This window comes from Corvus hawaiiensis, chromosome 3, assembly GCF_020740725.1.
Source record: "Corvus hawaiiensis isolate bCorHaw1 chromosome 3, bCorHaw1.pri.cur, whole genome shotgun sequence".
Lineage (NCBI taxonomy): Eukaryota > Metazoa > Chordata > Aves > Passeriformes > Corvidae > Corvus > Corvus hawaiiensis.
Window position 1 is genome coordinate 90,459,982 of NC_063215.1, and position 27,037 is coordinate 90,487,018.

The window sequence follows — 27,037 nt, forward strand, 5'->3', positions numbered from 1 at the left end:
CTAAAAACACGTTTAAAAAAAAGAGAAACCAAAATTTCCAGCATTTACAGGTTGATAAAACTGTTCCTGTCACGCCCAGGATTTATGAGCACAATTCGCTGTACTGCAGAACAAGTAATGCTGCAGGATGTGAGGTTTCATTACCAAGAAATGAGATCATGAGTTGGCTGTGACTGAGACAGGTGAAAATAGATCTTCACCTATAAAAGCTCAAGTGTCCTCTGCATTCTGCAGTCTAGACTGACCACACTCTTTTCTCATCAGTTCTTTCTACTACACTGGAGCACTTGCTTTTATATGAACTCCATCCTGCTATCAAGCTGCAAAGCAATATAAAAATGTATGCCACATCTCCCGCTGGCAAGATGACGCATTGCAGAGTATATGACAGGAATCCTCAGGGAATACTTTGGGATTAGAAGTGAAATACTGCACAGATGGGATTGTTGGGTAAGGGAATTCCCTCTGACCCACATAGGGCTCAGAACATTTAGCGCTTTTACATCAGTAGGCAAGATCAGGACATTTTACCTTGTAAATATTTAAAGTGTAGGCAAAAAGACATGATGTACTTGAAAATCTGAAAAGATAGGACAGTTACAGAGATTAAAAGAAATAAAAAAGAGCAACACAAATATCTAAGTACCAAATATTCTGTAACAGGTAGGGAAGGTGAAGAGGTATGCAAACACAGAAGGACAAGAATGGAATTGCCATCCAAGTTGTTAGAAGCTAAAGATCAGGCCCCACTTCTCCATGCTAACCTAGACTGAAACAGTCATTCTCTGCATATGCTCACTTTCAACCATCAGCAGTTAAAAATCTTGCTTTGCTCTACAGCAGATTACTAGAGCTACAGCATTGTCTGCCATTGAGAACCAGTTTACACAACTTGTAAAGCCAAAAAAGCTCCCAGCCAAACCCCATGTTCATGGTAAGATTCTGTGCCTTTCTTTCATGGCCTATGTAGTCATTGTTGTCCTCAGTATCAAGGGGTCAGGTACCTGGAAGACTTGCAGAAACACAGAGAGCAGGACTGTGCTAATTCCAGCTGAATTCCAAGGTGAGCTGGACATGACACATAAGCCCCCACCTGACATAGGTCAGTGCAAGGTATTAGCACCATGGCACCAAGCTCATTGTTTAAGTATTCCACCAGCAGCTTCAGGTTTCGTTATACATGATTGAGTCTAGCCATTGTTTTCAAGCTTGGAATTGGATTTTGAAATGCTTGCACTGAACTTCTGTAGGAATCTGTGAGGCTCTTTCCGACTAAAGATCTCTGTTCAGCTCCCTGCTGATCTAACATGCATTGCCAAAGCTTTGGTATCTCATAAATCAGCCAGATCTGTTATATTCAACAGGAGACAATGATGGATTCCCAGAACAGAGTCAGAGTTTACAAGGTCCCACCCCGGTGCCTCACAGAGGGGTCACTACAGATTTGCCTAGGGTGTTCCACAGTGATTTAGGCTCCACACAATCTCCACAGGGCACTTTTTCCAGTGCTCCACTATCCTTATTTTTTTCCCCTCTTAATAAGAAACATGAACTTGTGTTGCTGCAACTGGATGCCATCGTGTCTTGTCCTAGCCACCACAGACAAGATTAACCCCTTCTTTTAAGGGCCCTTGAAGACTTGTTTCTCTTAAACTTTTTTCTCCCCTTTAAGGTGAAAAAAATCATTTCAGTCTTTCCATAGTACTGCTTACTATACCTACTATACCCTTAGTCACATCTGGTCTTTATTAGACTTTCTCTCATTGTTCTGCCATTTTTCTGAAGTAGAATGCTTAACAACAGTCTTCCAAGATAAGGCCTTGCCTATGCTCACAGAAGTGAAGGAATCCCTTCAGACATCTTCCAAGCTCTGCAGCCACTTTCACCTCACAAGAAGACAATTTCTTTACAAGAGCATAGATTCATCTCCTATTTCCATGCCAAGGCCACTGTTTCCAGCTCAGCTTACAGCCATAGAAGGCCAGCAGTAGCTGTAATTTGGCAGATGAGTGCTAGTTGGTGGTCTCCACTCAGGTCCACATGGATTCCTGTACACTCCATGGGCACAGAATACAGGACCATATTAAGTGGTCTACTCTGCACAGCATCAATTTGCTCATACCTCCCGAAAGTGTAAGTGGGGACTCCAGAATGAACTGGCAAAATTTTGTACTATCCACATTTCCTACAGAAGTCCACTCTTTTTAAGACTAATAAAGTAAAGCTCCCATTACCTTTGCCTGCTTTTCACAATCACATTTCAGCAATCTCAGTGGTTTACTCCACAAATACCACACTAATTTAAAAAAACCACTTATGCTGAAACACACGACCATGCCAACATTCACACTGTTTCTTTTTCTAGAGCATATTTTGCACCAAGTACTTTAAAAATATTAAACCTTACAACTTCTCTACGAAAAAACATTAACATTTCCTTGATCAGATGGAGAAACCACAGCTTAAGTCAACTGCCCAGAGACACACAGAGTGAGCTGATGGCAGTTTTAGACATCAGTTCTTTCTTATACTGAGCCCATTTATGTTGAACTTGCAGACAATGGACAGCTGTATAATGCTTTTCAACCCACAGCTATGCACAAAATCCATTTTTCTCCTTGATAATGAGAAAAAAACACTACACAGAAAGAAGAGTACTCAATACCAAACACACAGCCCCAATCACAAAGTGCAATCAGAGACTAAAAGGAGAGCACTGTCCTTCCATCGAGCTGCCTGATGGCACCTACACCCACAACACACATGACTCTACACATTCAAACAAGTCATCTAGATACACTCTTCCCGAGGAAAATGTGTCCTTTCTGAGCCCCTTGGTTTGAACCTTACCTTTCCACAAGCTACCATGGACAGGGCAAGTTGGTACCAGAGGTGAAATTCACCAAATGCAAACTTCATGGCTCTCTCCAAGCACTGAGAAAGAAATGATGAAAGAAATATCAGATTTTATTTATTTTCCTTCTTACACTTTTTGTCAAGACTGCTGCTTGGGTCAGGAAACAATCTGTTGTGGACCTGGAGACCAAGGTGATTTTTTTTTTTTTTTTCATTTACACTTCTCAGCTAATGGGACTTGCTAGTGTACATCATCACTTCAAAAGGCAGCCACTTTGTTCAAGTGCCTACATATAAATTACACTAATGTCTCAAACAGTTCTGTGTGCATTTCTGGCCTGTGCTGCCATAGCTCTGTAGGTGTCTCTGCTAATTGCTAACTAGCACACTCCATGTGCACCTTCCCCACAGAGCCACTGCAAAGAGGGGCTCTGCCAGCGTGTTTGGAGGGACAGCTTGGGCAGAGGCTGGGGGAGGTACCTCAGACAGCATCACATACTGCCCTCTTCTGCCCAGCGTGATGCTGAGGAGGTCGTAGACTGCAGAAGCATCCTGGAGGCTGACGGCTCGGTCATCCTGCTGCTCGGGGGCTCGGCTGATCACTGCATCCCGGTTCGCCTGAGCACAGACACAAGTGAGGCATAAGAAACCAGCAGAGCAAAACAGAACTGACTCCTCCATAGGAAGCTACACCCACCACTCACAGCATTTTGTTTAAAATCATCTCAAGGCTTTTTTCTTTTTAAAGGGTACCCCAACATAAGAAAGGTGTTTCCACAGAGGTGCTTTCTACCCACATGAAGCAAACTCAAGAAGATAGCTGTATCTACAGAGAGGAACTGCTACACATACCTCATCTGGATTTGTGTCACAGAATTAGAGCATTATGAAACAGACCTACCAGATCCCATTTCCTCGACAATTAGAATTTCAAGGCCATCCTTAAACCATCTTCCTTATTTCCTCAATAATTAGAAATTCAAGGCCATCCTTAAACCATCTTCCTTATTACTTCAACTGCCTGCAACTGTGATAACTGCTTCCATGGTTGATAATTTATCTTCTACATCTACACTGGATTTCCTCACAATAGCATCCATTTTTGTTGTTCTTTTCCGCTACTCACCTTTTATTTTTTAATTTGAGCAGCTTGCCTAAGTAATCAGATTTGCCTGCCATCAACTTAAAGCAATTAGAGATTTGGGCAATGCAATACCAAATATTTTTTTTAAAATATATATTAAATATGTCTTAATTTTGCTAATCTATCAGTACACTTCTGGGCCTAGATCAGGAAGAAACATTACTTTTGGCAGAAAACGATCAGTTCAGCAATTTCCAAGGCTGTCCCAAAATGCCACAGACTCAGATTTACCTCAAGAACCCAGCCCTTTGCGTTTCTGAGCACAAAGAGGCAGACTACAGCTACAGAGTAAACGGAAAAGTCCCTCTGACTCCCAAGCACAGAGGAGCTCACCCAGACTGCCCAGCCTCTGGGAGAGGCAGTGCTGGATGCCACTGAGCCTGAGCACTGACACCACAGACACACTGCCCTGGGCTCCTCAGCTGAAAAGGGTGCAATATCAGACACTCAGGTCTAGACATCTAAAAGATCAGAAAAATTAAGAAAATTGCCAGCAATTTCACCTTGAGCAAAGACAAACAAAATGTTCCCTCCTTGAAACAGGAAGGTTATGAGATTTATTTTGTAATACAACTATAATCTTATATCTATTTCTTTCTAATTGTGGGGAGATTTTTTTTTTCTGTAAAAAGGTTAAACATGGGAATTAAGTGTAACAAAAATTTCCAGAATATGCAGCCCTTAAAGCCCACGCATATTTCACTGTGATTAAGCTGCAGCTGTTTCATTATGATTTTATCTGTGCAATGCCCCAGTTCCAAGCACTCTTCATCACAGCCTCCAGCCAAGACTGCAAACACAACTACTGACAACTAACACAATCTCAGCCGAGAGCTAAATGGTGACTGCAGTTAAAGGCAAGCTGACAGATCAGACCCAGCCTAGTGTTTGCACAAATAAACTTACACCAACTCCTGCAGCCACAAAAGCATTTTTCTTTCGCATGCTACTGCAAACGATGTAACTTGCACTTAAAAAAATAGTTCAGAACAACAGATTGCATGACAGAATGAAACCGACTTTAAAAATTCTGCAACCAGAATACAGAGGCATAGCTTGTCTACCTTTATTAGCAGAAATAGGTAAGAATAAAAAAATAAATAGATGTTTAAGCTCTGTTTGGATTTAACATAAGAATGCTACTTTAAAAGGAAAAAAGGAGTTAAGTAAAAGGCATGTACTGTATGATCCTTATTGCCAAGTGAATCCTCCTACAGTTTTTTCTGCACTGGTTACACAGTTATGACAACTGTTTGTAGCAAACAGCTACTGAGCTAGCACCCCCATGCTCTGTAATCATCAACCTCCCATTACAGTCAGCTACAGCCTGATGCTTTTTTTTTTTAATTGGATGCATTAGCACATACAGAAAATTAATTAAAACTCATGACTGTCCATCAAGTTTTGCCACAGATACTGGTACTAGAAGGAAGAACACAGCCCAATCTTACAAAAGCAGGAATATAGGGCATATTACAAGGATGCAACATTCTAAAACTGCAGTCATACTGAACATACTGTACATATCATACTTTACCCAAGACAACAGTTAAATGCAACATATGCATGGGCATGAAGAATATTCTTTCCAAGAAGGTCATAAACCTGCTGATTTTGCTCAAGCTTTTAAATCTCAAAGCCACAGAAGGTCTCTGCAATCTATCACTCCCTATGCTTGTATGCATAAAAGTTGCCACTAGCAAAGTCATTGTTACTTCTATCTCCACAATTTCTTCAATACTGAACCTATTCCCAACTGCTAATTCCAGCTGCTCTAAAAAAATAAATCAAGAGCCCACATTATCACAGAGACATAAAAACCCCACAAACCTCAAAACCAAAAGATGCAAACCTCATAAAAAACTGACTGAACAGTAGCAAGAATATGGAGTGTGTCTAACACAATACCATCCTAAGGCTCAAGGTACCACTGCAGTGTATGTACAGAGGTCAGCAAAGGGAATGTGAATCACAGTTTCCTGAACGCACTCAGGAATGGCATGTTTCTGTGACCCACCTCTCACAGAAGGCAGGCTGCTGTCACCCAGACCACCACTAACTTCTTTTTTCTTTGCCTTTGTTTACATTTTTGTAAGTATTAGTTTGTCAGTGAGAAATCCTGACAGTCACTGGCAAGTACAGGTGCAAAACAGTTGCAGAGTTACACAATAAAGAATACACCCATTCTGTGGGATGGGGAATTTTACCTACAGAAAGGTACACAGAGAGGCACCTCATTTTGCATTTGAGAATGCAAAAATTCTAAGCTATTAACAACACCATTTTTTTAATACCTGTGTTTCTGTTGTGCCAGACCACTAGTTTTCCTGAACACAACTGAGAAAAAGGTTATTTGTACAACACTGGTCTCAAGCAGCGTATCCGTAACATGAGCAGCAATTTCAATTTGTCCTACTGCATTATTTCCTCCTCCTCCACTATTAGCAGCAGCAAAACATAGCTACAAATACATTTTCAACACCCTCACCAAGACTATTCCCTTTAAGCTGTTCCCATTGTCACACAGACATGCCTCACAGCACACAAGCAGGATGGAGAGAGATGATGAGTCACATCATCAAGAGAAGCTCTGTTCAAGGCTGTTTTGTGGGATGGAGAAGGTCACCAGTGCTACCGACACAAGCTTCACCACTGGGAATTAGCATAACTTGCATTATAAAGGCAAAAATACACAGTCAATTCCCCTCTCTTAAGTATTCCAAGGTAATCGAGCAACCCAGAGTTGCATCACATTTGCATATTTTGGGATGCATTAGGCACAATTAGCTGTGCACGTAGGTGGCTCAGACATGACACCAATCCTATCTGGGGAGACTGGACACATTTTGTAGTGAGGCCAGACCTAGGACATTGAGCATCTCCAGCCCCCCTTTCCACAGCCCAGTGACACAGCCCTCCTACAGGCCACACATGCCCAGGAGGCTGCAGCCCAGGCTGGTGGCCCTGAGCTAAGCCAGCATTCAGCCATGGTGGTGTCTCTGAATCTGACAGGGCACAGAAGATGGGGGTCAGCAGGGCCTTTCAGTCTGGCTCCAAACACAGCAATGGCACCATATGGGACTTTCAGACCCGTGCTGGCTCTGACAGCAGGGAACACCTCTGCCTTTGCAAGTGCCCGCCGTGCTGAGCTACACGCAGCTTGGACCCTCCCATCCACGTACACAGTACGCTCACCTGCAAACTGGATAAGCCCCCTGCCCACAGAAGATTTGCTGTACATCAGTGATGCTTATTTATGGTTTGTTTATTTCAGCAAGAAAGGAAAAGAGCCACAGCAAATCCAAACAGCCATTACTTCAGCAGTTATTACGCACACAGTTACGCTGCAGAAAATTAAATTTTACCACAGGACAAAGATGTGCTTCTTAATAAAACGTCAAGCAATTGTATGAATTACAATAGAGATATTCCATGTAGCAGCCCCTTCTCACAGCAATTAGCTATGAAGTATCCTTTAATTGCTCACTTTGAAACATGGCTTCCCCTGCTTTTTTCCAAAGAAGAAAAAGAAAGCAATTAAAATCTTTAATGAGTGCCTGCTGCCTGCCCCCTAATTCATGGGCATTTGAATGTTCAACTTGTGTCTTTTCATAATAGACATAATTGCCAGATCCACTGCAACCCATCTATACAGAACGGCAGCATGTTTTACACAGTGTACTGTAATAATGTAATTGGTGTGATTCAATACTACCATTAAGAGAGAAAAACAAATGCTGTGTGTGTAAGATTGACAACAGGCCTTTGAAATCATGCAATTGATGCCTTTTCTGCTAAGAGCTGGGAAATATTTATACCATATCCTTTGGGTCGCCCTTCTGGTTGTTTTGCCTGTACTGCCAACAAAATGAATGAATTCTTCATAATGGCAAGAACCCATTCAATGGATGAGGCTACAGACTTTTTGCCTAAGCTATTGATCATCTCTACACAGCACCCGAAGGTTTCCCTCACTAACATATGCAAAGAAAGTATTCAGGGTTGACTGCAAAGCTGCTGTGAAAATGACGTGTACATTAGAACAGGGAGGACTAACCATGCCCCAGGAACTCAAAAAATTTCTCTCAGAGAGATACTACAACTCATTCCACTTCAGACCAGAAGCACAGCAAATGAAAACTTATCTCCTTGTGAACTGCATGGCATCTGTCTCATTTCTGGTAATCAACAGACCACAGGTTACTGGTGCCCAATTCAGATGTCTCATCAAAACAGCCCATTATAACTGCTTATTAAATGTGACCATATAGATACGTTTTACATGTTTCAGGTGCATTCTAACACCCTGTACTGTAGCAGAACTAATTCTGGAAACATCACCGAAAGCAACGCAGACATACGCCCCCCATCCAAAGCTGCCAAATGACCCTACACGAAAGGAACAGAGAGAAGCAGAAAGTAAGGAAGGTTGTTTATGGATACTATCTTGGGTTTTGCTAACAGTTATCTGGATTTAGAAAGCTATCTTCCAAGAATTTAAATCCTCCTTGCACATTTGGAAACAAGACTTACTACTGCAAAGCAGAAGAAAAAAAGCTCTCATACCCTGTTCTCCAGCAACTCATATTAGAACCATTTATTCAAGAGGTAACTAGCAGAGGTAGTGTATTTCCCACTAGAAACATCCTGCAGTCCATCTCTGCAGATCCCAAACACATAACTTTTGCAAACCAGCTAAAGAGACAGTCAGATTTGCTACTGTAAGTGCACAACCACGATTTGGCAGGAGCCAACAGAGCAGGCAACCCCGTCCCCCAGTTGTCTCTTTCAGCTGCCATAGTCCAATGGCCCTCAGTAAAATAGTCATGATGGGAATCCAGCTGTTGTATCACCACTGGGCTTGGTGCCATTTAAAAAAAAAGGAAAAAAGGAAAAAAAGGAAAAACCAACCTACAAAAGCAACCAGAGATTCTTCTCCACCAACGTATTTGTTGGACAGCGTTATTTTATAAAACTAGGAACTGTAGAGCTAACAGGTTTTATTTATTTTTGTGCTTAAAAATACATGGGTTTAATGTTGTTCTGTTAAAGGCATGCTCACAGCCATGAGTTTGTTCTCACCAGTAAAAAGAACAGGACAAGTCCCAGTATCCTACTTCCCCCCTCACCATCTGTTCCATGCTCTCAGGCCCTCCAAGGTCAAATCGCCTTTAGGGATTCAAATCAGAGATAAGATGGGGATGACATTTCTAATCTTTGTTACACAGGCACAGAATTTATTCGTTTTGGATACAAGAAGCTTCATTTCCAATATGAGTGAATAAAGAGCCAAAAAAAATAAACCATGTTACCTAGTATGTTTGGTGGACCACATCAGCCAAAATCCCCAGCTGTTAAGAGCCAGCATTGCCAGCACTGAATAAAGGCATTTCAGACTGTACGTTGGACCTCAGATTCCAGAAGGGAAGGTTTCTAAATGCAAACAAAGAACTTTTTCCTTTTTTTAACCTCAAAAGTAAACACAAAAAGTAATACGAAGTGTTCCATTCCTGGCTCTGAGAAGCTTCTGGGTAACTTTAAAGGCAGTGCAGTCAACTCTGAATACTCCTGAGAATGGCTATTAAAATAAACAAACCTGCAGGGTTAGTCATGCCAAACCTTCTCTGTCTACACCCTGCAGCTCAAAGCACCGAAGTCCCTGATGGTGGAACCAGTCCTGTTCCCACTAGTAGGTGATGCAGAAAAATCACACTCCAGCAAGTCACAAGATGTCCTCATTTCTCCTCACAAACAGTGTCACTGGTTTAGATGGGTTAAACACAGTAAGAAGGAGAACTAGTGGTTTAAAAATAGGCAAGTCCATTTTTCTCCAACATGTGATAGGAACACATCATTCTGCCACAGCCTGAGCTTGTAATGGCTGTCACCAGCTGGCCTTCTTGGTCTGAAGGAGAGCATTTTCCCCCTCTCAGAAACACAGCCCATAACTTATGCTATACAAAAGGAATGAGAGAGTAGCCAGGAGGCCCAAACTCCCATAAAGACAGCCCTGACTGTGGCAAGCTTCAGGCTGCCTGATTTGTTTCACTAGATTCCCGCATGGGAACTGTACAGCCAAAGGCTGTGACTAAGAAACAGCTGGCACAGAGAAGGAACGTTTGCCAAGCTCAACAACCAGGATTCTTTTCATTGTTTACTGAGATGCCTCAGCTTACGAAAACAGACTCCCATTTTTAACAGGACATAAAGAACACAGGACGCAATTCGTGAGAGTGCCAGGGCAAAACAGGCTACAAGCTTTCACTGTAAGTGTTAATATATCCACAGAAGCACCTTCAGAGCCATGAAAGAGGCTACCATGTTATTTGGCCATTTGAAAACCTTTTACGTACACAGGCTCAAAGGCAGAGTGAGTGAAATACTGAAGGAACCCTTAATTGCCCCTTTATTCTCATTTCATCCCACCATAATATGCAAACTGGCTGCCTTGCAATGCAAGGGAAAGTGATAAGAAGTAATCACAAGCCAGAACCCTCCACCGTTAAGAGCCAGAGAAGGTTTGGTGAGAAATAGGGTCTGGCTCTCAAGAACCTCAAGGCAATTTCCTGCTCTCCCCTTTACAGGAACAGTTCTACTCCCCCGTAAGATCTCCTTGGTAGTCACACAGATCCTGGCAAAGCAGATGTCAGCTTCACCTTAGGAATGCAAGTCAAACGCAAAAACAGAGTGAATTTCCGCAGCAAAGGTGTTCCAGGTGTATACTTCTTGAAAAAGTACCATGTCTCCTTTTCAGCACGTATTTACTTTGAGGTTCTCTGATGATTCATGCTCCTCCCCAGTACATCTTTGCTCTGTGTCCCCTCCACAGGCTGACAATTTTTTCTGTCCCTCCTTCCCCTAGTTTTGTCCCCCTTCAAGGTCATTTTGGAGTGGTAGGAGTCAGGAACGGGCGTGTGAAGAAGCTGTTTGGATTTACAGTCCTGCAAGAGAATTACAATGGCCTGGCTGCCCTTTGTCAGACAGGAGAAGTACCATTCTGGTGAGTTTTGCTCTGATAGACCAAAGTGTCAGAGTAGCCAACGTAATTGCTTACTTCTGTTTCGTTTTAAGGGGCTCATAATTGTAAGTACTGAAAGAACACCTAATCCAGCCAAAATCCAACTATGTTGCTTATTGGCCTACAGAAACATATCACTACCACTTGGCACTGACATTCTCTCCAGCAAGGAAAATGTTTTATCCAGTTGTTAACGTCATATCATTAGGGAGAGACCTCAGTTAGAAATCTGCTTCCTGTTAACTCATTCCACGACCTTCTGTAAGTTTTTTAAAGGAAAAAAAAAATTCACAAAGCCAAAAACCAAAACTTCAAACAAACAACAAACCTGTACATGAGAAAACTCACTAGCCTACAGCAACGCTGTTATAAACAAAATTTCCCCTTCTAAGTACCATAATAAAAATCTACAGGAAAGTATTTATGGATTGCAAACATATGTAAGAATTAGAGTGCTCCCTCTGTTCCTTCACTTAGGAAGAACATTCACGTGGTTCCTAGGTGTATTTCTATACACTTGTCCTGAATTTTAGTTAGAACAAACTCGTGGCAAGGCTGATGCAAGATGAAGGCTCAGATGTGCCATTTCCCCAGAATCAGAAACACAGTTACATGGCTCCTGCAGTGCTCTGCTACAGGATCTTCTTGTATTTGTTTTATACGTAGCAGATCAAAATGCCTTGCATCTTCCTCCAGAAGTTCCTATATACTGGAGGCAGCATTTAAGCATACACAAGCTTACTTATTTAACCTGGAACTCAGCACAGCAATCCAGCTTCTATCAATAGCATTTTCACACTACTTCATCCATAACTTAGCTACAGGACCAGTTAGCTCACCATTTTACACGCTATTGGATAGGGATAACTTTCACCTCCTCAGCAGAACAAGATTGTGGAGTTCGGGGCTCCACATGGCCTCTCTAACTGCAAGTCAGTCCCAGAAAGGCTGGAGCAGCCAGTTCTGTCACTGCTCCAGATCCCGATCCTCCTCCTGCTTGGATCAGCCCCAGCAAAACCCACTGACATGAGTATTTCTGATTTTAATACAAGTGCCCATGATATTCTACAAGCCCTCACTCCTGCCATCTCCACTACTAATTGTGAAAAGCCCTTCTGACTGAAGAAAAGCCCTTGAAAACACAAAGCAGATGTCCTGCAGAGGTGTAATCTAGAGAGCACTGAAAAGCACATAGTAACACTCTGATGTACATGACTTTGAAGTCAATTTAATATTTTGGGGTGGTTCCACCTCTTCAGTTTTTCCCCAAATTTTAAAAGCAGACAATATTAAATTGCCTTGTTCTGAAGAAGTTTGCGGAAAAGGGAAAGGACTTGAGCCAGAAGAACCAGACAAGAAAAACCGAAGGAAGCAAAAACCCAGAAGTTTCCACAGTATCTCTTTTCAATTTGTCTGAAAGTTATTAAAAAGTTTCTAAGAAGGTTGTTGATGCTCCAAGGTTTTGAATCTTTGAGGTACAAGTGTCCACTCTGTATTTAAGGCAAAATACACATCACTTGCACACTTTCAGAAAACATTTCTTACACATTTTCTGTATGTTTGCATCTTCTCAGAACATGAAAATTATCAAAGGTTACCATGCAGTTATTTTTCCTCCAATCTTCTGCCTGCCTCTTAAATGGATTTTTTAAAGCCAACAATGTTATAAATAGAAGAAATCTAATTATTTCACTGTAGCTTATTATGAATGTTTCTGCATGTCACAAGATTCCCTGTATCACTGCATCAGAAACTGTCAAAGATCGCTCCAGGCTGAAACAGCCAAGGACTGCAGACTAAGGCATGAAAGCAGAATACTGCATCCTGCAGTTCCAAACAGCAGGTACCACCATCATGCCTGGCTTTAGGCAAGGCTCTCTTCCTCTCATTCTTGGTCCATAAATCCACACAGATGTTATGAATGGAAACATCTGTTTACTGACAATGTCTCTGGATATCAGAACCTGCAGGCAGCAATGGTGAATGCAGTAATTTTCTCTTCTTAGACAATTCCCAAAACTCTTCACTGACATTTCATTTAACAAAAGTTGTGTCACTAATAAAAGAATAGATAGCATTTTCTGCTCAGCATCTGAACCCTTGTTTCTGTTTATCTAGGGAAGATTCTGTAAACAGAACCAACCAGGAGATATGGTAATGCTAGCTATCCCTTTGCACTATTAATACTACAAACTCATTTTTGGCTTACCATGGATTCACTGATTAAGAGGAGGAGAAGAGCCTCTTCCACGTTGTCTTGAGGGCAGTACACACTGAAAGACAGAATACATTTTTCTGAGGAAGGTCAAGAGTTATCCTGTCAGCCTCTTTCTCATTTCACTAGAGAAGCAGTAACTTGAAACATCTCATGCATAATTCATTTGCTAGGCAATACTTTCTTTGCCAGTTCACACAATTAAAAGCTCTGCAATATATCTTAGATGAGCTATACTGAACCCTAAATAGATTATTTCAATTTCATAGCAACAACAGCCCTTTGGTTGGATTTTCTCCTTCCTGAGGGGGGGGGAAAAAAAAAAAAAAATCACTCTAAGTTTAATGTTTTATTTTTCCAGCAGACTTTTTAGAGGGAAGCTGAAAAACAAGAAGACACGAAACTACTACATGAAGAAGTGACATAATTAGCAGTACCAAAGAGTGTTCAAATACACTCCTTCCTCCTTCCAATAAACTGAAATAAAAATGAACACTTACTTCTCTTCTGAGTACATCTCAGGCCTCCGACAAAGAAGATTGCTAACATAAGACTGATATTCCTTGTTCATGAACTCAGGAAGCGGATCAGATAAAGGGCTCCAGTAACACTCTTCACTGAGGGAATGGAGAAGTACTTGGGCTAACTGTTTGGCTGCAGTCTAGAGATCAGTGAACAGTACAGAAAAACACATACATCAGTGAAGCCTTCTCCAGCACAAAACATTCACCCCTCCCCATGTTCCACTTTGGGAAGGAGATGTACCAGTATGACAGTACCATTTTTCAGAAAGCTGGAGTAGCAAGATCAGCTGCTAAGGTCTACAAAAGTGTCAGTTTCTTCCCTCGTCAGAAAACCCAGACTTCTGCATTTACATGGTCTTGTTGCAATGCTCTAGGAAAAAGGCATCAAAAGGGCTTGGCAGCAAGGGATGCTTTGGTGAACAAGGACAACTGATTGCCAGGTGGACTGCTGAGAATCTCACAATAGTTACTGTAACAGAGTATGATGACACTACACTATGTTCTCAGCCTCAGAATTTTGTATGCAAGTCTCAGGACCAGAGGCGACTTTTGTGTTAGGTTTAAAAGATCAACCTTTTATCTGTTAATATCACTCTTCCTTGTAGACTTTTATAGTTTCATCTTGGTACTCCTCCTCTCTTCCTGTTGCAGTAAAGGACAGAGGAGGGAAGATGCTTAGGAACTTTACAGTGAGACAGCAACATCACATGTACTTCTTTTACCATCAAGCAGTGAAAGATCCTTAAATACTTGCTTTCCACTTCATATGCACAGCTGGCAAACTGGGCCCAAAAGGAGGCAAGTTAACTTCACTTAGCAAAACTATCTTTGGCATTTGCCCTTGTCTGACACCCATCAAATCTCTAATTTCTTGCACTCAAAATAGATGAGAATGCAAACAAGCTCAGAGATATCAAAATGGGTGGTGTCTTCCGTGAATTCTAAGCAGCACGCCACTCTAAGCTATAAAGTAAATACTGCACAAAACAGAGGGCAGGCTGAAACTTCAGCCCTTCTGTCCTGATACTTGTAAGTTGTATTTTGCAACTTCTCTGACTACTGGATATGTCTTTTATATGAAATTTATACTTTATGAGATGTGTTATGAGCCCACCAAGAGTCATTTTCTTTTAAATACCAGGACAGGTATGTTATAGATGTCATACCACAACATCTATGGGATCAAATAAACCACACTGAGGTTAAAGTTCTTACTATCAATTTCAGAAAAACAACTTGTTTTGATGCAAGGCTCTTGATTTTCATCCACCTCATCACACATGAATTCACTGAATTAGTCTAAAATGCAACCATAGTAGCAACCACTGTCTCTTAAACATCATAAAGGAAGGCTTCATAGATGGCAGTGATCTGAGTGTGCGATGGGGTCTCAAAGAAATATCGTCACGTACAACTCCCTGGAAATCCCAAGACCTTCCATGCCCTCCTACTGACAAGTTACAGAAAGCAGTCTGTTTCTAACTAAGCTTTTCTATGCTTTTTATAGCAAGTAACTATGAGCAAAATGGCCTCAGGCCCTGCAACATTAGCCACTATCATTTTATCATCTCAGTGTGTAATTATTCAGTCAGTTTTACCCTGAGGAGTCAACTCTCCTATATTTTTTTTTCCTACAGTCTTAGAGGGGAGGGAAAATAATAAGCCAGCAACAGAAAGATCTCTACTGGTTCACACAGAAGTAGGAGTACAGTTTGTGGTAAGCCATTCACAAGGCAAGCACCAAATACTTCTAGTGTCTTTAATTTTAATATACACCACAGTAGCTGTGTAAATTAGCTTCACTCTTGTTTTGAATAAGATCAAACAAACCAGAACAGGCCAAGACTCTGATTTATGTTATTACTGCCTTTGGCTAAAAAAAGCATCATTATGCTTGAAGAACACTGTGATCCCACAAATCAGGGGGAAAAAAAATCATGTGTTTTACTTTCATGCTTGAAAAACTTGTTTAATTAAGCACGTTCCTCCCTTTGCCCTCTTGACGGCTCTTTAAAAATAAGTAAGAAAATGAAAATGCAACTTGGAAATCCCAGGAAAAGCTACTGAATGAACACCTTGAGAGTTCCCCTAAGGGATAATTCCCCCAGGGGTGTTGTACAGCTGTCCCCAGTTGCACAGGGACAGGAGCAATTGAGCCACATTCTGTCACAGTCTAGGAGCAGCAGATGGTTAAACTCATTTCAGCAAAATGGTAAAACAGGTGAGCACAAAAATACCGCTGAACCCTGATCTCAGTCTGGAGAAGGATGCAACCATTTGAGTGGACATTTATTTAAGTCGTCTCTTCTAATTTCCTGCACAAGCTTCCACATGCATCTGTATTCTCAAAACCACTACGCAAACCCATGCCCACCTCCCCTGCCCAACTTCTCTGGAAATGACACAGAACACAAAGTAGAACCAAGTACAAGTTTAGCTGTAAGAGTATCAATGCTCTTAGGGCTGCAAAGCTTTCATTCCCAAGACTGCTATTCTGCCTGCTGTTGACCTTGTCACCTCCTGAGTAACTTAAGGACAAGATCTCTCCAAGAGGAGACAGGGAAGAACCAGTTACAGGTCTAAGTTAAACATAAATATTTCTTTACGTGAGACATTTAGGATAAAAGGATGCAAAGATGCAGAATGCCAACACCAAAAAAAAAAAAAAAATTAAAACAATTAAAATCATTCGCTACTGTATTGAGGAGGGTTTTACAGAAGAGACACTGCTTGCTGCAAGAGACAGAAGTACTTAATGCTTCTACATGCAAATGAAGAAAGGTGTGCATGCACACTGAAATTGAGAAAGAAAACAAGACGGCGTCACCTGAGGACAGCACTGTCAAACTAAATACATCTCTCTTTCTACCAGGGCTAGAAAATGCACTGAAAACAAGAAAACAAAACAATCAAACAAACAAAAAGCAAAACACAAACCCAACAAAAGTAACCTACACCCCCAAATCTGAAGGCTTGGAGGTTTCAATTGGGCAGGTCTTTGAATTAAGGGGATCACTTGACATATCACTTCCAAAAGTTAAAAAAAGAAAAGAAAAAAAGAAAAAAAAAAAGCCAGCAATCAATCAAGTGAGGACATACACTTTTGTGCTACTGCACTGGTCAGTCAAGAAAATTCCTGCATACCAGACTGCCCCACCCTCCCATCTCCCATCCCCTTACCATTTTGAAGGTCTGAGTAGCTTTTGTTTCCACAGTCCGTAGTATTTCTCGCAGACTCCTCATTCCTTTCACAATGTTTCTGTGGGGAAGACAGAAAAAAAAAAAAAAAGAAAAACCCCTAAAATCAGCACACTGCAGACAGAATATTTTTATAATGTGCCAAAGCTCAGCAACACACCTGATATTCAAACAGCCCATGGAACAACCACTAACACTGAATGTGCAGTAGCAGACAAGTCACTCTGAGGCACAGACAGGACAATGGCACAGAGCAAGGCAGCGACTGCAGCACTGCCTACTCCAGATGGCTTCCTAAGAGAAGATCACATTCACATTTGATGAACAGAGGGGACATTTGGAAGCCTTTCGTAGCTCATATTTATAAAGCAGATGCTGCTCCTTAAAAGCATCCACATCTCCTCTTCATACACACAGACTGTACTTGTTTGAATTATATTGAGCTTACGTGATGCTTATAAATGACGATTTCTTTTAGGTGGTGCTTAAATGTCTTGTGTCTGATGGTCCAGGCACATGATGAAATTACAGTGGTTTAAACAGTTTATTATCAGGCAGTTAAGTTGCAGTAACTGTCTGCAAGCACAACTTAACCTGCAATAAGAGTGTTAGACTAAATAAAACAAAAATTTAAAAAAAAAAAAAATCACATTACTCTGCATACACCATGAGCAATTAAAGCTGACTAGTTGCCAAATGCTATCTTAATCATGTGTCTGTGCACTCAGAGGGATGCAGAGAGGAAAGATTAAACACTAGACATATTAGTTAACACACTGGCAGCCTATCAGCTGGTTCAAGGCTAAGGACACGGCCCCACCACCACAGTAACTGCAAAATGGTTCAGTGCACATTCACTGCAGGGTCAGAGCTACCCTAAGAAATACAAGCTATCAGAAAAGGAGCAATGTTGTACAAGACAACAAAATAAGCAGTTGTACTGGTACATTAACTGCCACTTCAGCTTATCCAGGAGAATTTTCTGTGCAGACAAAAGCTAAATTTAATTTAAAAAAACAAAGCCATAAAAACCTTTTCTGTCAAACTGATTAAATTTTGAAGGTAAGCAGTACAGACTGCATTTGTGCCTGCTTTCATGCACTGCAAACCGTCTTGCACTCCAGGATCAACAGCAAACATTTGATGACAATAAAAAAAAAGTAATCATTTTGGGGGTGGGGGGATAAAAATGTGATCATGTTTACCATGAATACTGGCTACATAAAATGCCACCCTAAAGCTTGTACTCACCATGCCACAGAATGCAAATGCTTATGGCTTTACTTCCAAGCAATACCCATCTCAGTTTTAAGCTGTGAAGTAATCTATAGACTATCTAATCATGGCCAATGTACAGGCAAGCAAGAAAGTAAGACAAGAGCAAAAACACTGAAGACTCGTAGAGAAAGTCAGAATGCTGTCTCTTTTACGTCCACTTTCTCCCAAGTAAAAAATGCGCTTTGAGTTTCTCAAGGGGAAAAAAGCTCAAGGAAGTTTTTGTAAGTTGGACTTAAATACTTCAGCAAGCTCTCCAACGACAGGGCCAAAACACCAGGTGCTTTTTAGTGGGTCTAGAATAGAATATACTCACAAAGATGGAGTTCTGGACCTTATGCACAAGCAGTGACCAAATCCAACGGAACTGTTTACATGGTATTTACTATCAGACAGAAAAAATTAATAAATTCCCCCATCTAAACAAAATTCAGCTGCCCAGCTGTTCTCCTTGATTACCGAAAACTACCAGCATTTTCTGTTCTTCCATGGACTCCTTAAGAGGCTGGACAGAAGAGTTATGGAGGATAACAGTTCTACAGCATTTTCAAAAATGCATTTGTTTAGGTTTCTTGTTAGCATAATGATATTTGTCTTAATACAGTGCCAATGAATTGCATTAACCAGCATCAGAAAGAAGACTAGTGACCACTTGCAAAGCCAATTAATTTCACATTTGGCACATACTTACAAGAAAAACCTACAGAATGTGATAAAAGGAGACAGCTCTGTTCCTAGAAAACTAAAGCACCATTACAGTTCAACATTTTAGACAAGGCCATAAAACAAGCCTCCTGGTAGAAACACCTTGCTCTGGGATGGGGGGAAGGGGAGAAGACAAACAAGGAATAGAGACACTGAAGTGAATGAAAGAATAAATGGCAAATTGCTGTCCATCTGCAGCAGTCAGGGCTGGAACCATGCAGCACATGACAAATGCTTAGGAACACCTTTAACAGACGGCAGCAGTGCAAAATGGATGGCACAGGAGGAGCACCCAGCACTCACCACCTCCCAGACAAGTGCCCATGTGGTCAGGATCTATCAAAGAGCACCCACTCGATCCCCTGAGCTCTCAACAATACCAGTTCTACAGGACTGAGGATTTGGTTTGGCAGCTTTTGTATTCTGAACTTTATCGAACATTACTGAGCCATGACAGGAGACAGAGCACACCTGCCAGCATTCTGCAAACATAGGAGTTTGTCTTTCCACTCTACTGTTCCAAGCCAGGAGACCATCCCAGCACATTTCATTTCAGGCATACGAATTGCTCTGCCCATAACAATAAGGAACTCACTGTTCCGTTAATATATGCTCTTTACATACTAAACATGCACTTGAAGAGATATATATTTTTTTCAATTAGGACCTTAAGAAGTTAAGAAAAAGAAAAATATGTATTTGAACAGAAATACACGCTATGTAGATGACTGGATGAGGATGCAGACATAAAGCCTCCAGCAACCAGTGGTGAAAACACTTGATCTTACTTAGATTAGAAACTAAACAATCTTGAGTCCCTGCAAGACTTGGGTAGAGGACTACCTGGAAATCCCAGGTAATGCTGCCTCAAGCCATGGCATCATAAGTGAACATTAGATCATGGAAATGAAATTAGTTGGAAGAGTCCATAGGCCCCTATTGTATTGCTAAGAAGCCAGAAAAAGAAATGAGGAAAAACAGGAAGAGAAAAGCACATGATCATTAAACTGCCTTGGTTTCAGCCACAGTAGTGGCCAGAGCACCATTTGAACAAAATATGATGAAGTGCAGTTTAGGATTCAGTTACGGCTAATCTAATAAAAATGAACACAGACAATCATGGGCACAAACTGTGACAAAGAGCAACTTGAAAGTCCAGTCAGTCCAGCTTGGCATAAAAATATGTTTTGTTTGTGCATGTACCCTGTTAATATAGATGAATTACCAGTCCATGAATCAAAGCAGTCATATCAGAGTTATGTCACATAGTTCGGTTAACACTACATAAAATTTTAAGACACAAGAAAATAAAGAAGTACACTGTTTTCTATGCAAATTGCTGGGAAAAATATTGACAATAAAAGAGTGGACCATGGACACAAAGGTCTGCAAAGACAGTGCCCCAACAATATGGTCACCAGCAGATCATGTTCTTATCCCCACTCATTTACTGCTAAAACAGCTAGTTGCTGAGAGATAGAACAAACCATCTTGAGATAATTACATGGCAGTTTGCATAGTCACCTCTCCAGAGTAAAGCAGTACTCAAAGCACAGAAACAGCAGCAACACCACTGCCTTTGCCCACCTCCTTTTGCATCTCTGCACCTCACCCAGGTTTCTAACAAACCATACCCTCTCCTTAAACAGCTGTTCATGCACAGACACAAAATGCACCTAAAGAAAAGGCAGTAAGAAATGAGCCTTATGTTTATACATCTGCATCAAAAAATAACCAAAACCAAACAAACCAACTAAGACCCAAAACCTAGTGCAGGTGATAACATTAAGACAACTGGCTGCCTCTTACAGTATGACAGCATCTGCCTTCCTATGTTTTGCATCCATAGCATCAACATTCCTCACTGGAGGACCAAAAGAAAGCTTTCTTGGGTTGCAGCATGGCAAACAACTGCAGGAAATGCACCTGCAGCAACACAGTATTTTTAAGTAGCATGTTATTAAAAGCATCTGTGACTTCCACAGCTGCAAGACTTGCTGCTCCTTACAGTTGGCAGTTCAACACCTGAAGGGGAGACTGGATCTTTCTTTTATATTGCTGCCTTCTTTCCACTGCACACTGCAAGAGAAAAGGGCATCCCTGACCACACTCCAAGAAGAGCACATCTGATCCTGTCAGCAGGAACAAAAACATAACAACAGCACTTGGATCTCGCAGCTCCTTTGCCTGTTGAGACAAGAATAAAGCCCTCACTATTCCTTTTGTACACATGTAGGACTGGGGAAGGACATCCCACCTGGTACAACCTACCCCCTGACAGCTTGAGCAGTCATCATCCACGGCTTATTTCCTACCTGAACACGCTGGAAGCAATAAGGTGAACAAAAGCATTTCTTTGAGCTGTTCAGTATCAGGTGGAATAATCTATTATACTCATGAAGCATCCTAAAAAGCTTCTTCCCGTATCCCTCCCCTTTCCTTAACATATCCCAATGCTGCTTATGCCCTCTTGTGGCAAAAACCACACATTAGTATCAGCCGCGGGGGCGGACAAGTTGCCACATCCCATCAGGCTCTTTTTATCCCACCGGACCTTCCAACCCTGGCTGATGTTTCTCACTTGCACCGAAGGAGGTAAGGAGCCCATGGGATTCCACTCCCATCCCAGCTGCAGGAGCTCCATTGCTATTTCATCAGGAGACAGCTACAGAGAACATTTTGCTGCTGTTGCAGCAATTCATCTTATAATCAAAGCACAGTTTAATTCACACATATTTTGCTTCAAATTGTTTTCCTGGAGGGTTTTTGTGGTTTGTTTTTGTTTGGGATTTGGTTTTTAAGGCCATCATTAAAATAACATGGGAAGGGAGCATGCAGGGGCCCACAGTAAAAGCCAAAATATCCCACTAGATATAATGAACGCATCACTGATGAAGACTGAACTTACAATGCTGCTGAACAAAATGATCACTAGTTTGATATTCAAAAGGTGCCTAGAGGACATCAGTGCCATATGTTCTAAATGGGATTTTATTTTACTACATAGTTAATGAGCTTACTGGCAAGACCCGAGTTTTTTTGTTTGCCATGAGAAGGACAGAGGGTTAGGAAAGCACATACTGTGCCACAGCTGGCCAACCCCCAGCTCACCTGGGAAAACCACATACCAAGAGGACACTGAGACTATGCTTTACAAGTCCATGCTTTTCTCTCTGCATAAACTTGTACTTGCCTGACTAAAGGGGTCATTTTACAACATCTGAGCTTTGTGTTTTTGTAAGCCTCCAGGTTCAAACAAGGCTTACCTGAAGGCACCTCTCATGGATATGCTTACAGGTACAGCTTCACTCTACATGCATGGAGAACAGTGGCTATTCACAGTTGCATTTAAAGTCACTCTTGGGGGATAAAAAGGTAGCAAAAACCCTAAACAAGAAGCAACCCTCCTCCAGCAGAATCAAAAAACGGTTTAAATTTTCTACAGAAGAATTTAAACTAATTTTTGCTGGGATTTTTTTTCCTAGTTTTCATCTTTTTAATCTTCCCTATTTTTTTTTTTTGCTTTCTTCTCCATTTTACTCAGCAGGAAAGGAAGTGAAGAAAATGAGAGAAAATATCTTTGACTGTGGGTGAAGGCAAAAAAAGCCAAAGTTAAATATTTGTGAAGACAGTTTGTACTGAGAAACTCAGTATCTGATTCCTTGAGAATAAGTGGAGTAATATAGTGCAAGAACAGGACTAAGGAAGGATAGATTCTTACAAGTGCTGTTTACACATGCTGAAGAGACACCCTCCTACATGACAAAATCTCTCCACTGGATGACCAGAGTTAATTACGTTTTGAAGACAGGTTTAGGGAACGTCTGAAGGCGTGGTTTAGGAACAGCCTGTCCTCACCAACGACCTTTGGAAGTGGGCTTTCACAGTGTCTTTTCTGCTGGTCTCGAGAAGGTTTTCCACAGGTGAAATTCACTGTAGGCTTGTACATATTAACTCCTCTTGCCCTTCTGAAGTTCACTAGGAGCTGTATTTCAGAGGTGTAATAAATCCCCTGGAGCAGCACTGTTCCCACATGCATTCTCCATAGTAAAAACACACAGATTTGGGGCATTGATCGGGATATTTAAGACCTCAGACAAACAAACAAACAAATAAATGAAAGAAACTACCTGTAAGACTTTACTGAACTCTAAATCAGGTGCTGTGGCTTAAAATTTTAAGGGCACACAGCAGTGTAAATTCCACTCTCTCTTTACGGTCAAACTCCCCTTGTCTCCACAGGGAACAAAGCTGAGTCAAGACAAGAAAAATTTTCTACCCCACTCTACTTGCAGGTCTGGAAAAATGATGCTTAAGACTCTTAAGAAAGACAGAGAGACACAAACAGGAGAAACGGAAGGACACTGAGGAGACCTGAGGTAAGCCAGCAGCCAAAAGTCATAAAGAGAAAAAAATTAGTCTTCATCTGAGACAAAACATGCAATATTATGTAATTTTATTAATATCTGCATCCACCTACCCTTTCTTTAACTGAGTCACGTAGGCACTCTGTAGAGCTGCTTCCAGAAAGTAGGAAAGTTCAAACTCAGAATAAGTCCCATTGCTGCCCTTGATACTCCTTGAATGTGTGTTGTTTAAGGTCTGTGAGGAAAAAAAAGAAATATCTGGGAATACAGACAACTGTTGGAACTAGCCAGATCCTCATGAGCCAGTGACATCTTCAACAATAAAATATTACCTTTATTAGCTATTCAAAAATATTACAAAATCAATTTTAAAATAAACTATACAATTACTTCCATGAGATATTCTGCATGCAATACGAGTTTTAAAACACCATCCATTATTACTTTCCAACCTTTAATAAAGTAAGTAGAAAGCCACATATTAACACCAACAGCTTGAGAAATACCACTCACACTACAAAGATCCAGCATCTTGCACAGAAATATTAATACAATGTTTGAGTAGGTTTATCTAGTTTAATATAACATAAATATTTGTTAAGAGTTAGCAAGCCGTCAGGAGTCCTGACGGAAGAATCTTCATCCTTCCTCTATTTGTCCTATCAAAACCTCTCCTGGTTTTGCTTCCTTACCGGTAACAAGCAGCTTCCATTGCTGAAAGCTGCTTCTCCAAAGCAGGGTTTTTCATTTAGGACTGGAGAAGGACTTTTACTTTTACTTGAACTTTTACTATGTCTATCAGCAATCCTGCATTTTTGTCTCTGTGTCCAGAAGACAACTACGTGAAAGGAGGTTGGTAGAGAGGTGGGGGTCAGTCTCCTCCCAGGAGACAGGACAAGAGCAAATGTACTCAATTTGTGCCAGGGGGGGTTAGATTGGATATTAGGAAAAACTTCTTCACTGAGAGAGTGGTGAAGAATTGGAACAAGCTGTGCAGGGAAGTGGTGGAATCACCATCCCTGGAAGTGTTCAAAAAGCACGGGACCATGGCACCCAGCAACATGGTTTAGTGGCAAACACGGTAGTGCTGAATTAATAGCTGGCCTCAGTAAACTCAGCAGTCTTTTCCAACCTTACTGATTCTCTGATTCTAAGTGAATGAATTACAGGTCAGACCCTTTCCCTTCTTCACAGACCCAAGCTGTCAGTAAAAAAAATTTACAGTGTCCAGCACTGGCAGGAACTCATCCTTCCACAATGGAAGGACAGTAACATTTTAAATTTAAAAACTATTCCTTTTTTTTCTGTAGAGAAACAGAGCAGGCCACTTGTTAGTTGGCTTTCTTAATGAATTGTTATACATGCACTAAGCTTGTTTTTTCTTGTTTCGATGCAATTAAAAACAAAACCTGAGACAGAAACACACCTTTGCTACAGAGAAGAGCAGAAGTATCTGGTCAGGTCAAAGGCCTTTGAGTTACAGGACAGGTAACATGCACTGCCACCAGCACTGCTAATGTCAAGCCTAATGTGTGGCAAAGGAAGGGCATGGAAGCACGTGGTTATGTCCTGAAAATTCAGCTAGGCAAAGTTTGCATGGGCACAGCAAATCAGTGGCACACAATCTGCATGGCTCAGTGGAGGGCCACCAACCATGGGCTGAGCAGTTACTTGCTACTCATCACAGAGCCACAGAATGGTTTGGGTCAGAAGGGACCTTACAAGATCACCCAGCTTCAATCCCCCTGCCATGGGCAGTGACACCTTCCACTATACCAGGCAGCTCCGAGCCCCATCCAGCCTGGCCTTGAACACTTCCAGGGATAGAGGATCTAGCTTCTAATGACCTAGATTCCTCAAGGTTCACTTGGAAAAGGTGAAGTACTTGCAATTAAACTGCTATAGCTGACCCCAAAAGGTTTCTTTCAGCTCGTCAGGGATCTCAATATCCACTACTGTGTATCATTTACACAGCAGGTATGTAAAATGTATAGAGTTCCTTCATGCCAGGACTCGCCATGTTAAGTTCATAGCTCCTCTTTAGTAAGGGCTAAACTTGAGACCCAACCCGTGCATATCTGAAGTATTTGGTGCTTTACCACAGACAAAATTGGTTTCCAGACCTCATTGTCAGAGAAAACAGGTAGAGACCAGCTAAACTGCTGTTTTGGAAATGATTTTACTGAGACACTTCATTCTTTCCAACTTGTTTTCATACTCCTTGCTATGATCACTTGACATTTCTCCATTTTTTTATTTTTGCTGTCAAAACCCTGGAAATCCCACGCAGGCCACCAGGCAACACCCTAAGTACATTTCTTCTTACCTTCTCAAGCTCCTGCAAGTACACCTGGGCAATAACACACGCTCTCTCAAAACAAGCCATTACCTCCTCCTCCCTTTCACACAGTCGAGCACGTGAGGCAATTGAGTTGGTTGAGCGCTCCAGCGACAAACCTGCAAAATGGCAACATCTTCTTTAACTGAAGCCCACCAACAGCAGTATGGCCATATTATTCTTAATTTACCAGCTGACAGGAAGGCTTTTCCACATGTGGGTTTCCCTCTTGTTTTGATGACTTTCAGGACACTGCCCCCAGGAAAATACAATTCTTACACATGCAAGGCATCTTTGTCATGCTGCTCTAACACACAGTGCCACTGCACACTCCTACAGTGCCTTTCAAACACTTTATGAAGACAGGACACACAGTCCCTCTGGTAGGAATCAGCAAACAGAGAAATTAGGGTCTGTATTTCCAAAGATGGCTATAGATCTTGGGTGCTTCAATTCAGTGCCAGCCTGGCACTGAATTTGATAATTTCTAGGCATCTGCTACTTCAAGTGAAGCTTTCAGTAAGCAGCGTTGAGGGGGAAAAAACAAACAACAAAAAACCCTAACTGGAAAATGATACAGAAACTAAGTCGGAAAATCTGAGGCCTCTCTTGGAAAATCTTAGCACATGCAGATTGCTCATGGACAAACAGCAAGCTCTTGGCAAGGCACAAGAGACTCAGCCACAAGATCATTCCCTTTCCAAAGGAAGGAAAAAACCCTGGGGTTTGTACTACTACACTTCTTTCTTGTATCATTATCCAACACCACCAACAGACAGAGAGTATGTTAATTGCAGATCCACAGCTACTGGTCCCTACACTAAAAACTTCTACTATCAGACCCTTAGTCTGGCATCACACTGACATCCTTTATATCCTTAAAGCTATTTGGATAGGCTACACATCCACATACCAATTTTACTCTGATTAGTACAGGTTCTCATGCCACACTGGATCTCTACAAGACACCACTGCTTGAAAACTTGGATCTTTACCCATCACAACCGTATGTATTGATGCCCAGTAGCCCAACACAGGCTGCAAGAAGTTCAGCACATGCTTTCCAGTAAATTTTTATACATAACATCATCCCCTAATAACAAATATGTAAGATGTAATACAAAATCCTAGTGTTCTTGACACAGATCCACAGAGGTGACAAAAGAAGAAAAGAATTCAACTGTCCAGACAGCCTTTCAATGAAGTTATTTCAACTGCTGCAGCAGGTGGCAAAGGATTCGGGAGGACCCACCACAGGCACCAGCCATGCTTTCCTGGACTTCCACAGTCCGGGAGACACCTCAGCTCTGCCCATTCCAGGAGTCTTGGCCACAAACTGCTGTGAGGCAGCAATGGGCAGCCAGGCTTCCCCATGATGTACGATACAGTCTGGGCGC

At 41.5% G+C, this 27,037-nt stretch overlaps 1 protein-coding gene across 7 annotated transcripts in view; it reads right to left on the reverse strand.

Moving 5' to 3' along the window:
* Window positions 1-27,037, reverse strand: part of TTC7A (tetratricopeptide repeat domain 7A) — a 172,268-nt gene that overhangs the window by 125,657 nt on the left and 19,574 nt on the right. For 3 of the 7 annotated variants that reach the window (XM_048296977.1, XM_048296976.1, XM_048296979.1), the window contains 7 exons: window positions 25,629-25,759; window positions 23,416-23,537; window positions 16,938-17,016; window positions 13,734-13,894; window positions 13,228-13,291; window positions 3,337-3,474; window positions 2,851-2,934 (listed from right to left, as the gene is read on the reverse strand). In XM_048296977.1, coding sequence (XP_048152934.1) covers window positions 2,851-2,934; window positions 3,337-3,474; window positions 13,228-13,291; window positions 13,734-13,894; window positions 16,938-17,016; window positions 23,416-23,537; window positions 25,629-25,759 — 779 coding nt within the window. Of the gene's footprint in view, window positions 1-2,850; window positions 2,935-3,336; window positions 3,475-13,227; window positions 13,292-13,733; window positions 13,895-16,937; window positions 17,017-17,115; window positions 17,370-21,250; window positions 21,340-23,415; window positions 23,538-25,628; window positions 25,760-27,037 lie in introns of those variants that run through there. The other 4 variants (XM_048296980.1, XM_048296982.1, XM_048296981.1 and 1 more) reach the window with 4 other exon arrangements.